The 13,074-nt window shown below is 42.8% G+C and overlaps 1 protein-coding gene across 3 annotated transcripts in view; it reads left to right on the forward strand.

Annotated features, from left to right (window-relative positions):
• Positions 1-13,074, forward strand: part of FRAS1 (Fraser extracellular matrix complex subunit 1) — a 423,042-nt gene that overhangs the window by 348,432 nt on the left and 61,536 nt on the right. For all 3 annotated transcript variants that reach the window (XM_036022554.1, XM_036022552.1, XM_028505680.2), the window contains exons 48-51: positions 7,441-7,565; positions 7,847-7,987; positions 9,772-9,999; positions 12,547-12,660. In XM_036022554.1, the coding sequence (XP_035878447.1) occupies positions 7,441-7,565; positions 7,847-7,987; positions 9,772-9,999; positions 12,547-12,660 (608 nt within the window). The remainder of the gene's footprint in view (positions 1-7,440; positions 7,566-7,846; positions 7,988-9,771; positions 10,000-12,546; positions 12,661-13,074) is intronic.

Consider the following 13,074-nt stretch of genomic DNA (forward strand, 5'->3'; position numbering starts at 1 on the left):
AGCCTCCCTAATAACACGATGACATTTGAGCACAGACCTAAATAAAGCAAGAGAGCCAGCCAAGCTGATAGATAAGGAAAGAGCAATCCAGAATGAGGGATCAGCAGCGAGGGTAACATCCAGAGGCAGGATCAGCCAGGCACACCAGAGTAGCAAGGAGACCAGCACACCTGTGGCAGAGTGAAGGAGGGAGAGGGTGGTAGAAGATGAGTTTCCAGAGGTGGAGGGTGGTGGGGCGGAGGAGGTGAGGAAGGCAGACCATGTCAGGTCCACGGTGATGCTAGAGGAAGAGGTGTTCTGTGCATATGGTAAGAGGGTGGGAGGAGGGATGGACAGATTGGCCAAAACCCTAATGCAAATGAAAGCTGGTAGCCTACCCTTTTGTCCCCCAGTTCCCAGGAGAACTATGCAGATCAGCACTCTCAAGACCTTGGCTGCATGAGATATTTGATAACTAATTCATGAGCTAATTGCTTCTGCCAGAATTCTGTCAGGTTGCTGATTGTATCTCTCCAAAGATGAAAGGGCAGACTCTTGGCTGTTGTGTTGGGCAACTGCCTGCACTCTGCACAGGGCTTTCAAGGGATTTGAGCCTGCATGCTAGTAAATCACAGCCCTCGCTCTTCTCTGACCCCAGGCTGTGTTGAGTCCTGTGTGAGGCTGCTCCAAATTCGCCTTTTCTGTATTTACAGTCTCAGCATCACTAGGCTTAAATTCTGTCTGCCAAGATCAAAACACTGCTGCGTAGGGAGCAACCCCTAGTTGAATACATTTCTCCTTCCACTTGGGAAAGTGCCCTTACAAAATGGAGATGGCTCTCTCTACCTGGGACTCTCTTCACCTGCTCTTTTCCTTCAGGTTTGACTTCTTAATCCATGAAGTCTCCCACAGCCACCAGTTTTTCTCAGTTCACCTGTTTCTAGTAACTCTTAGGTAGACCAGATGCACGGTATAGTCCCCTCCCTGTTATTTTTGGGGGCCCCTTCCCATTGCTTATAGGGCAGGAACCCTATACTGAGTCCTTTCTATAGCATTTCTTCATCATCTTCTGCTTTCTAGTCTCCCGTAAGTGAGAATATTTTCATGCATTTGATTCTTTTTAAATGTCCAAGGTCTCCTTTCAAAGGAAGCTCGTGTTGATGACTCACTTTTCTCTTAAGGCAACTGGCCACAGCTGGAAGAGCAGCAGCCCCTCAGACCATTTGTCTCAGTGTGTGAGGACACTCTAGCAGCAGACGGGGTTAGGCTGGACCTGGTCTTTCTGGGAAGAGCATAGTGTCTGTCAGGCAGGCACTGAACTACTTTGGAAGAGATGCCTCTTCTAATGATCTCTTGCCACCAGTGTTTGCAGACATCTTCTCGATAGTTCCCTGGGAAGGGGACTTATTTTCACGCTGTCTTTCTTGGTCAGCTAGTGGTAATTGGTGGTTCTATTTAGACAGACGGGGGCTGTAAAGATCCTCTTTTTGCCCCTGGGGAGATGTATGTAGTGAGCCGTCTGCCCATGCACACTGTGTGGAAGACAGACACGACGAGCCTCCTTCCACCACGGAGCTGAGTCTGGTCCCACAAGTGCTCCTTTCGAGGTTGAGGTGGCCACCCCCTCGTGTCAGGGGCCTGGAAGAGTCTCTTTTTCCTAGTAAATCAGAGAAAGAAATCAAATTATTAGGATAGAAGCTAAGCTGCTGGGATTAAAAGACTTCAAAATACAGCACCTGAAACAAGACATTTTATCTTCCCTCATAGAAAAATCAAGAGAGAGGTGGCCCACACAGCCCGGTGACCCCAACACCGGCTCCCACTTCTGGTCTAACAACCACTGTAGTTGCTGTCACCCCCCAGTGAGCAGTGGGGGAGAAAGGCCAGGGAACCCCCATCCGTTTCCTTCTAGGAGTGTTACTAGAAGAGCATACATCACTTTGGTTACATCCTAGTGGCAAGAACCCTAACTGGGGTTCAGTTGCTTAGCTGATAGTTGGGAGCTGTGTGTCTAAAGTTGGGGAGGGGTAATACTGAAATCCAGCAATCTCCAGAATAGCACTGGATCTCACTGTTATTTGCTGCATAGCTGCTGCAGGAGGAAACTTCTGTTCCAGAAGTTCTAGACATGCAGCACACAGGTGCACGTGCGCCTTAGTGGCTATGACAGCACATGACAGAGGACAGTGGGAGCCATAGGACAGCAATTCCTGCCTGAGAGAGGGGTGGATGAGTCAGGAAAGATCCCCACAAAGTGATACTTGAGCAAAGGTGTTCTTATCTCAGCCTCTCTCAGTATTATGATACCAACCAAAATAGGACGCAGCCATTGTCTTTGTGTGGGTCCTGCCTGAGAGCAGAGATGTGAGTCTGCCAGGTGCCATAGGCCATACCACACTGTGCGGCTTGCACAGAAATGTACTGCCTCGCAGGTGGAGGCACTGGAAGTCCATGAGGACGGTGTCAGTACGGTAGGTTCCGTCTGCTGGAAGGATCTGTTCCAGGCCTCTCTCCTTGGATTATAGGTGGCCATCTTTATGTTCACCTGGTGTTCCCTCTGTATGTGTATGTTTTTGTCAAAGTTTCTCCTTTTACAAGGACAACAGTCATACTGGACCAGGCATCTCCCTAGTGACCCCATCTTAATGAATTACCAGGTACATCTGCAATGATCTTGTTTCCAGGGAATGCCACATCTGAGGTACTGAGGGGTTAGGACTTCAACATGTAAGTTGCAGGGAGGCACAGTATAGCTCATAACCGGAGGCTTTGAGGGACATCTGGAGCAGAAGAGCTGAGCCTCTCCTATGGCAGGTCCTCACGGAGAGACACAGACAGCGTGCGCAGAGCCCTCTCCAGCCGCACTGGATACAGGAGGCCCAGGCAATCCCCTCACCTCCTCTTAGGCAGGCACTTATCCCCACACCACCTCCCTGACCTGGACAGAATTTTCTCTAATGTGCTGGCCTTCCAGGGGAATTGGAAACACTGACAGGGTTGACGTAAGTATCCACAATACTGCCAGAGACAGCATTTAGCCAGCAGGTGACTACAAATACCTTTAGTGGGATTAAAAGTCTTCAAGATATTTCAAATGGTAACTACCTGCTGTGACAGCCAGTGGGGAGAGTGTGTTATTAGAAACACCATCTTGAGTAGCTGAAGTCTTCCAATGCCCAATTAACAATGGTTAAAATTGAAAAAACAGAGAGAGAGACTGAAAAATCTATGTTCGGTAGGGCATCTTAGATACCAATTATAGTGAGTGAACTAAATTCATTCACCAAATATGGTTTGAGTACCTACTGTGTGCCAGGCACTATGCTAGGTGCACATCAGTGAAGAAACCACCAAAATATTTGTCCTCTTGAAGCTTACATTCTAGGTGCAGCGTACTACCCCCTGGCACTTAATTATTGATATCATTCAACTGATAATATTAAATACCCCATCAAAATCAGTATTTTAGACAAGAAAAAAGTTATAATTAATAAAGTATAAGAAACACTTCAATTCACAAATATTACAGTGGTGATATTTCAGTGGTAGATGTATGAGTGGTTTCTTTACTACTTTCTTGTGCTTTTCACATTTTTTAAAATAGCCATATATTACTTTTATATCAAAAAAATTAAAGGATAAAGATGATATCCAAGAGGCTCCTTGTCTAGTCTGAGAAGACTAGATGAGCTTTACAAAAAGAACTCCTAGCAGGCATCAACTTTGGAGTTAGACCACCTTGCATTTCAGTCTCGGCTCTGTCCTTGTGTTAGCTGTGTGACCTAGGAAAGGTCACATTGCCTTTCTAACTGTACTGCAGTATCCTAATCTATAAAAACAGAGATACTATGCTAGCCTTGACCTCTCGGAGTTGTTAAGAGATAAAACCTAAGATGTATAAGGAAGCCTAAAATAGTATTTTATACATGCTTAGGTGTTCAATGTTTTCTAGATAGAACTGGGAAAGGCCCACTAAGATCAAGGCTAGACCAGGCATTGCTGGTGGGAACAGAAGGGGCTACTACCTACTTTGGAAAATAGTTTCTCAGTTTCCTAAAAAGTTATACCCAACATATATTCCAGCCATTTCACTCTTATTTACCCAAAAGGAATGAAAACTTAAGTCTGTACAAAGACTCGTACACAAATGACCATAGCAGCTTTATTTATAGTAGCCTCAAACTGGAAATAACCTAAATGCCTATCAATGAGTGAATGGACAAGCAAACTATGACATATCCACAAAATGGAATACTGCCTGGCAATGAAAAGGAATGAATTGTTAACTTGTGCTACAGTGTGGGTAAATTGCAAAATAATTATGCTAAGTGGAAGAAATCATGCATACAATAGTGCATATGGTATGATCTATTTATAAAAATTAGAGAAAATGCTGGCTAATCTAGAGTGACAGAAAGCAATTTATTGGTTACTTGGGGATAGGGTAGTGGATGGAAAGGATGGAGGACTACAGAGTGTCACCTGGAAACTGTGGGGTGATGGATATGTTCACTATTTTGACTGAGGTGATGGTTTTATGGATGTGCCAAAGCTTATGAAATTGTACACTTTAAATATGTGCAACTTATTATACATCCATTTCTTCTCAATAAAAACGTTTTTAAAAAATCAATCCTGTCACTTCCTTCCCAAGAGGAAGGAAAATTCTATCACCTTTATCAGTCTTAGACTCCCATAAAGAGAACAGTGAATTAAGTGACCAGCAGATTGCGAGAATCCACACAAGTATTTCCCCATGAGCTACGAGGATGGAATCACAGCAGGGGAAAAGATTTAAATTCCTCTGCTCAGCCAGCCTGAAGTTATTAAATTTTTAAAGAATGGTATGGATTTCTGTCCAGACCACAAGACAAAGCTGTAAGACAGGGGGCCTACATTTTTCTCTTTTTTGCCTGTCAAGAGTTGATGTAGCAAGCACAGAAATATAAAATGCCTCATCAAAAAATTAATGCCCCAATATCAGGAGGCTATTGTATCTGGGCGACAAATTTCAGATGATAGAGAGAGATGCAAATATAAACCGTGCAGGTTTATTATTATTTTTTTAAGACAGCAGTGAGACTGGTGTCACAATAAAAGTAGAATCTCTAGGGTTTTTTACAGAAAAGCTGAACTGATTGTGCCAGGATTTCAAAGACAAATAATGAATCCTGGGCAGCAGCAAATGAATTGCAAGACCAAGCTGAAGGATTAGATTAAGTGGATTAGCACCTCAACACCCAAGTCAGACACAGAGATTGGTGTTAAGGGCTGTTTCAGTTTTGGCTGGTGCCAGAGAATAAGTCCCAGAACCCTAAGATGGAAGCAAGAATTCTGCACCAAATGTTGTGGGACATTTAAAGACATAGAGATCTCATAACGGTTTTAATGTGCATTTCTCTGATGATTAGTGACATTGAACATATTTTCATGGCCATCTGTATGTCCTCTTTGGAAAAGTGTCTATTCAGGTCCCTTGCCTATTTTTTAACTGGGTTGTTTATTTTTTGGTGTTGAGTTTTGTAAGTTCTTTTTTTTTCTTTTTTTTTTGATAACATTATTTTTATTTTAATTGTTTAAGTGCAGTTTTCTGTTTTTTACTCCCATCCCAGCCCACCCTCCACAGTGCTCCCCATCTCCCTCCCATTTCCACCTGAGTTTTGTAAGTTCTTTATAAATTTTGGATATTAATGCCTTATCAGATGTGTCTGCAAATATGTTCTCCCATTCTGTGTGTTATCTTTTTATTTCATTGATGGTTTCCTTTGCTGAGCAAAAACTTTTTAGTTTAATGTGGTCCCATTTGTTTCTTTTTTCTTTTGTTTCCCTTGCCTGGGGGGATATATCTGATAAAATATTGCTATGAGCGGTGTCTGAGATTTTGCTGCCTGTGTTTTTTTCCAGTTTTTATGGTTTTGAGTCTAACATTTAAGTCTTGAATTCATTTTGAATTTAGTCTTATGTGTGGTCATCACTAATCATCAGAGAAATGCAAATTAAAACCACAGTGAGATATCATCTCGCACCTGTCATAATGTTATCCTCAATAAATCAACAAACAACAAGTGCTGGCAAGGGTGTGGAGAAAGGGGAACCTTTCTACAGGGTTGGTGGGGATGCAGATTGGTGCAGCCACTGTGGAAAGCAGTATGGAGATGCCTCAAAAGATTAATGATAGATTTACCTTTTGACCCAGCAATCCTATTTATGGGAATATATCCAAAGGAACCCAAAACACTCATTTGAAAGAACATAAGCACCCCTATGTTTACTGCAGCACTATTTACAATTGCCAAGATATGGAAGCAGCCCAAGTGTCCCTCAGTAGATGAGTGGATAAAACAACTATGGGACATTTACATAATATAATACTACTGGGCTGTAAAAAGAAGGTTTTACCCTTTGCAACAGTATGGATGGACCTGGAGAACATTATGCTAAGTGAAATAAGCTAGGCAAAAACAAATACCATATGGTTTCACTCATATGTGGAATCTAATAAACAAACTGAGCCAACAAGCAAAATTAAGACAGGCTCATAGATGGAGAGTAGACAACAGCTAGTGGGGTGGAAGGATTATACAAAAAGGAAAAAGGAACTCACAGAAATGGACAACAGTGTGGTGATTATAGGGAGGAGGGAGATTTAAGGGAACTAAATGGTAACAAAAAATACAATAAAAATTTATTAAATAAAAATAAAACTATAGAGATGTTATTCACTTGTGGTATACTTTGGCATTATTAAAAATCACTTTAGATCTTTGCACTTTTAAAAAGGCTCTGAAAAACATTTAACATGTTTCTGTCATGCTCTTAAAAGACAGCAAATACCTAGGCCCTTTTGGAGTTGATTTAGACTGATTGTTCAAAGCCCCAAGTCACACAGTAAATCCACTGTCAGCCTGGCTAAAGTGGTGTATGAGAAACTAGAATCATAGACCTTGAGAGGGCACTTTGAAGAGAGAGAGACTTGAAAGGGACCTTGAAGAATATCCAGTAAAACCATGGAGGCTGCGGAAGCCTTGCCAATCACAGGAACAAGGCTATGTTTAGCCAAGCCCTATTAGTCCAGGGTTCAAAAGCTGCACCACTGCATGACGTTAAAAATTAGGGCAGGCTTTTAGAAAGGACTGTGAGGCTATGGGGGAATATAAAACCTGGGAGAGAGTTTGGGGAAGAAGGCAATGGCTCTACCTTTCACAGATTTGACCTGCGTACATAAGCCCCAAAGGAGAAGAGAGTAACATTTATTGACTGCAAATTAAGTTAACGTGTGCTCCCATACCACATATGCTGTCATAGAAAATGAGTACGCAAACAGCCCTAATGCACTCAAGGAGAAGCACATAAATGCTATGAGAAAAATACAAAGGACCCTATTTATGATGTGTCCCTAGCCTTAGAACATGGCTAGCATTTTTACATCCTTTTTCTGTTTCTCTTCTCTCCTTTTGCTAGGTATCCAGATTACTTCCTTTACTCAAGCTGACCTGACTTCACGAAATGTTCAATATATCCATTCCAGTGAGTCTGAGAAACACTCAGATGCCTTCAGCTTTACGCTGTCGGATGGAGTCAATGAGGTAGGTGAGAAACTCCATTCCCTTCTTGAAAAGGCGAATCACAGAGCAGTCTACAGAGCAACTGGTGCTATCAGAGCTTCATTTCCCCCTGCTCTCAGCCAAGGACAGAGGCAGCTTCTGACAGCCCCTGGGGCTCTTGCCCAAGAGAACTCACATTTGAGTTCCTGTTCAGTCCAACATGCCAGGAATGATGTGAAAAGGAAAGTAGAGGGCCCCCACCTTCTACTTGGGTGGGGCTGGGGACATGTGTTCCTCCAACCTGCACATTTGTGCCATTCTAGGTGACTCAAATTTTCCATATCACTATTCGCCCTGTGGATGATTCACTGCCCGTTGTACAGAACTTGGGGATGCGAGTACAGGAGGGAGTGAGAAAGACCATCACAGAGTTTGAGCTCAAGGCCTTGGACGCGGACACAGAGGTAAGAGCATTCCCCCTGGGTTCTCTGGCTGGATGAGAGGCTGATCTGCTGACAGTTGTTGCCTTGTGACTGTGTGTCCTGAGGGGAGGGCAGAGTCGGGAGGTCAGTACAAGTATTCTTGAAGGACTGAAAACCAGAAGAGACCACAGCTTTCAAGAAAAGAGAAAACAAATACTCTTGCAATCAAACTGCTTTTAAACCCTTTCTGAAACCCTAATCCCAAGTAACGATCATTTTAACATGCGGAATTTTTATTATGATTTACAGAAAATCAGGTAGTTGATGTTTTACCAATGTTTTCATTACTCCTTATTAACATGAACAAGGATTTTTGGTACGTACACAATTTTCCCTTCTTTTTATCTCCTTCATTCAGACTCCTCTGGATGACAACTAATTATTACAATTTAGATATCTGTAGGGAATGAGGCCTTACACAGTAAAACAGGGCCTGCAGAGCCAGAACTCTCATTCTCGTGATGCTTCAGATGAAGGGGTGTGGTCTCCTGGTGTGGTTTAGCCCCATAAAAGAGTACCACAGCCTTTATTAATTAGTCCTGGGTGCACTGTGCCCTGTGCCAGTGCTCATTCATTCATTTGCTTACTCTTTCAGCAAATACTGATCCCCTTCCAGCGCTGGGCTCTGCCCTACATGCAAAAGACAGCTGGGAATGAAACACGTCAAATTCCAGCCTTAGGGAGTTTTCAACCTTTGGTTAGGGGGACAGACAATAAAGAAAGAACATATAATATCATGTCAGATAATATAAGTGCTCTGAATAAAATGAAAGCAAGATAAAGGAGATAGAGATCATTTCTTCTTTTTTTTTTTTTTTTTTTAAGAAAGAGAAAGGAAGGAAGGGAGATAGAAACCTCAATTTGTTGTTCCACTTACATGCATTCATTGGTTAATTCTTATATGTGTTCTGACTGGGGATTGAACTCACAACCTTGGTGTATGGGCATGATGCTCTAACCAGCTGAGCTACCCGGCCAGGCCTGGTGGGTGTAATGTTTCAAGCAGTGTGGTTAGGGAAGCCTTCTCTGAGGAGCAAAGATGTCATGATGTAGAAGAGCAAGCAGTGCAGTCATCTGGGAGCATCTCTCCGTGCAGAAGAACCTGAAGTGCAAAGGCTCTGTGGTCAAATGTACTTAGAAACTTTTGAGTTACAACAAGAGGCCAAGAGGGTGGGACCCAGTGAACAAGCAGGAGAGAGGAAGAGTGGGCCCAGAGAGGAGGCCTGGGACCAGGTCACAAAGGGCCTTGTTGGCCCAGGTCAGGCCTTTTCATTTTGTTCTAAGTTGGTAGGAAACCATTGGAAAGTCTTGAGTGCGGTTTTCTGCCTTTTTATTTTTGCTTCTGTGTGTCACCCTAGAAGAAGTGATTAGAAATGGGAAGTAAACTTCTTGTGCATATGGGATTCTGTGTATAAGAGTTTTGGGAAAGTGGGGTGAAATGGTTAGAAAGGAAATACATACTATTAAAAGGTCTAGTTCCTATCATCCTGGGAGAGGTTAAGGATTCAGGTTTTCCTTTTTGACCCCCAAAGGATAAATTTAAATGTTTTAGTCTTACAACTGAAGACACCAGGATATAAGTTCAGTTATAGGAACCGGTATAATTGTTCTCCATAGCTTTATTTTTGGTATTATAATGAAAATACAGTCCTCATTTTATAAAGGTCTTTAGGCTTGGCTATACTTGACCACCTGTTGGCAATCATGGACACATCTGGTTTCTCTTAAGAATTTCCCTCTGCTCTTGTGTTTTACCTCCTCGATAGGCTGAGTCTGTCACATTCACCATTGTGCAGCCCCCACGTCACGGCGCTATCGAGCGAACCACCAATGGGCAGCAATTCCAGCACACCTCCACCTTCACCATGGAAGACGTCTACCAGAACCGGGTCAGCTACAGCCACGATGGCAGCAACTCCCTCAAAGACCAGTTCACCTTCACTGTTGCTGATGGGACAAATCCCTTCTTTGTTATTGAAGAAGGCGGGAAAGAGGTGAGGTGAAAACAATGGAAAGGGAGGCACAGCAAAGCATTTCAGAGGTTGTCCAGGGGCAGAACATGGCATTTTAAGGCCAAGGGTAACCTTGTTTGAGTTCTTGTTCCATCATTTATGAACTGGCCTTGAGCAGATATTTTCATCTGTAAAATGGGTACAATAACAATCACCAGCTTCAATTAGACCAGGGATCAAAGATGTAATCCACACAAAGTATTTAGCACTGTTAGCAAATCATGAACACTTTCAATAGAAGTTGGTAGTTACTGTTATTATTCTGATTATTCCTCCTTTTCCTTTATCCATTCTTTAGTCCTTTAATTTTTCTTTCATCTGGGTTTTTTTTTTCAGTAATATCATAGTGCTTTAGATTGTCTTTTTCTTTTATATGTCCCCTCAATCAGCCAAAGTTACTCAGTCTAATGGAGAGCTAACAGTGGTTAAGAGCATGGCTTGCCCTGACTGGTGTGGCTCAGTTGATTGGGCATCATCCCACAAAACGAAAGGTCCCTGGTTTGATTCCAGGTCAGAGCACATGTTTAGGTTGCTACTTTTGACCCAGTTGGGGAGCATATGAAAAGCAGCCTATCAGTGTTTCTCTTACATCAATGTTTTTTACCCTGTCTTTCCCCTTTCTTCTCCTCTCTGTAAAAAAATTATAAAATTAAAAATATATAGTATAGCTTGACCCAGCCAGTGTGGCTCAGTTGGTTGGAATGTCATCCCACAAACCTAAAGGTTGCGGGTTCAATTCCCAGTCAGGGCACATGCCTGGGTTGCGGGTTCAGTGCCTGGTTGGGGGTGCATATCAGGCAACCAATCAATGTTTCTCTCTCACATCAATGTTTTTTTTCTCTCCCTCTCTCTTTCTCTTCCTCTCTTTCTCTCTCTCTCTTCCCCTCTCTCTCTCAGAAAACAAAAAAGTATGGCTTTTACATCCAAAAGACACTGATCTAAATTCTAGCTCTGTCACTTTGTAAGTCATTTAACCGTTGTAAGCCTCAACTTTCCTATCTGTAAATGGGGATGATCCCTACCTTTGCAGTGTACAGAAAGCACTTAGCTCAGTGCCATACAGAGGACACACACATCAGCTGGGGCTGTCTTCATGCTCAGTGCTGCCATTTTAGGACCAGTATGTGAAACAGGTAAAGACTTGTCTTTGGAGGTCATGCAGCCATCAGGACTTTACTTTCTAATGAGAATTGTCCCCTTCGAATATCCAGGCGTCTGGAAGAAACATTAAGAGAGCCCCTCCACTACCTTCCCTGCTATTTTTCCTCATTCTGTCGTTCCTTAGCCAGGTCTCCTGCAGTCCCATAACCCTGCCCGGGGAATAACTGCAGCTCTGGTGACAGGTAGGCGTGGACACTCCTACATCTCAGGTGTCTGTTTCTGACTCTGCAGAAGCAGTTCTAACCAGCTACATAATCACAGCTACCTTGCTTCCAGAATTACAAAAGGGTCAGCTTCTTTGTCCTGCAACATTCCTCTCATACTTTGATGAAGAAGGCGAAAGTTTCTTTTGTGGAAGAAAGTTCTTTCTGCATCCTTTAGAGACAGAAGCCTGTGAGAAGGTCACCCCCAGGTGGGCGAACTGTGGGTGGGGCGGCTCTCTGGATTTCCCTCCCCTTCCGTGTCTGCAACAGCAGCACCACCTGGCAGCTCACCACTTTGGCTTTCTTCTCTCTCCCAAACTGTAGCTGCTCCCCAGTTAGTGTGACTTTCAGAAGAGAAAAGATTTCAGAATAAATCAGCAGGAGTGATACCTCTCTGATAAACATAAAAGGTCACAGCAGGTCTCCAGAGGGACCATGTTATTTTAAAAACGTAAATTACTCAGAAGATGAGGTTGCAGCAGATTGAAAAGCCAGCATCTGCAGCCTGCCTTCTCCCCCACAGAAACGGTGAAACGCAGGGTCACACTCACCACAGATGTGTGTGTGTGTGTGTGTGTGTGTGTGTGTGTCTGTCTGTGTGGGAATGAAACTATGAACCAAAATTTCTCTTCACTATTTCCACAAATGCTTTTACTTTTAATTTCTTTTACCCCTTTACCCCATCTGGATAGTTCTCTCTCAAAAAGGAAAAGAGAACATTTCTTCCCATGAAAACCTCTTTTTAAGTCTGGCAGAGTTCCACCCGGAGACTTTGACTTTAACATTTTAATGATGGTTTTGGTCTGCCTCTCAGGAAAATTTTAACAGGAGTTACTGAAAGGAAAATGTTTTGTTTATTGTTTCACCTCAGGGTAATATTGAACTCACTAAAGAATGCATAGGTGTGTAAAAGCCAGCCTCCATAGCAGGTGAAATTCCAGCGAGAGTGCCACTTGTTTCTTGCCTTTCTTCTCATGTCATTCCCCTTATCAGTCGGTACTCTCCCTCAAGCCTCGTACCAGTGGTGTTAAGTGATGGAAACCGGCTCAGTCGCCAGTACTGAAGTGTCAGCTGATTTCAGGGCTTCTGGACCTGACACATTTCAGATGTCCGTGAATGACAAGGGATTTTTAATTTTTTTGTTTTTTTTTTATTTCCCCCACAGATTATGACAGCAGCACCTCAGCAGTTCCAAGTAGACATCCTCCCAGTAGACGATGGCACCCCTAGAATTGTTACCAACCTGGGGCTACAGTGGCTGGAGTATATGGATGGCAAGGTAAGGCCTGTCCGTCTGCCACCTTCACACTAACCAGCTGACAATGGCCTTGGTTGTGAAGATAATTTATGAATAGAACTCCAGTTCAAGTCATGTTCATTCTTAAGTGAGCTGATATTCCTAAGGCTAGAGACCCTCATGAGTTTGATTAGGACTATATATAAGAACAGTTCAACATGTTCTTATAAAATGACTCCCCAAAGATAGTAGCTTAAACAAAATAGCAATAAGTGGGTTGGCCAAAATATCTGTTTAGTTTTTTCCATAAAATACAAGACACATTTTTCATTTTTACCTATGACTATATTGATTTGGATTGTTTAAATATGTCGGCTATTTCCTATGTGGCATAACGTTGACTGTTCTCAATTAATGTCTCGATTGCTATCTACTTCAATTGGTCTACTCAACCAT

Source organism: Phyllostomus discolor, chromosome 1, assembly GCF_004126475.2.
Source record: "Phyllostomus discolor isolate MPI-MPIP mPhyDis1 chromosome 1, mPhyDis1.pri.v3, whole genome shotgun sequence".
NCBI classification, from domain to species: Eukaryota; Metazoa; Chordata; class Mammalia; order Chiroptera; family Phyllostomidae; genus Phyllostomus; species Phyllostomus discolor.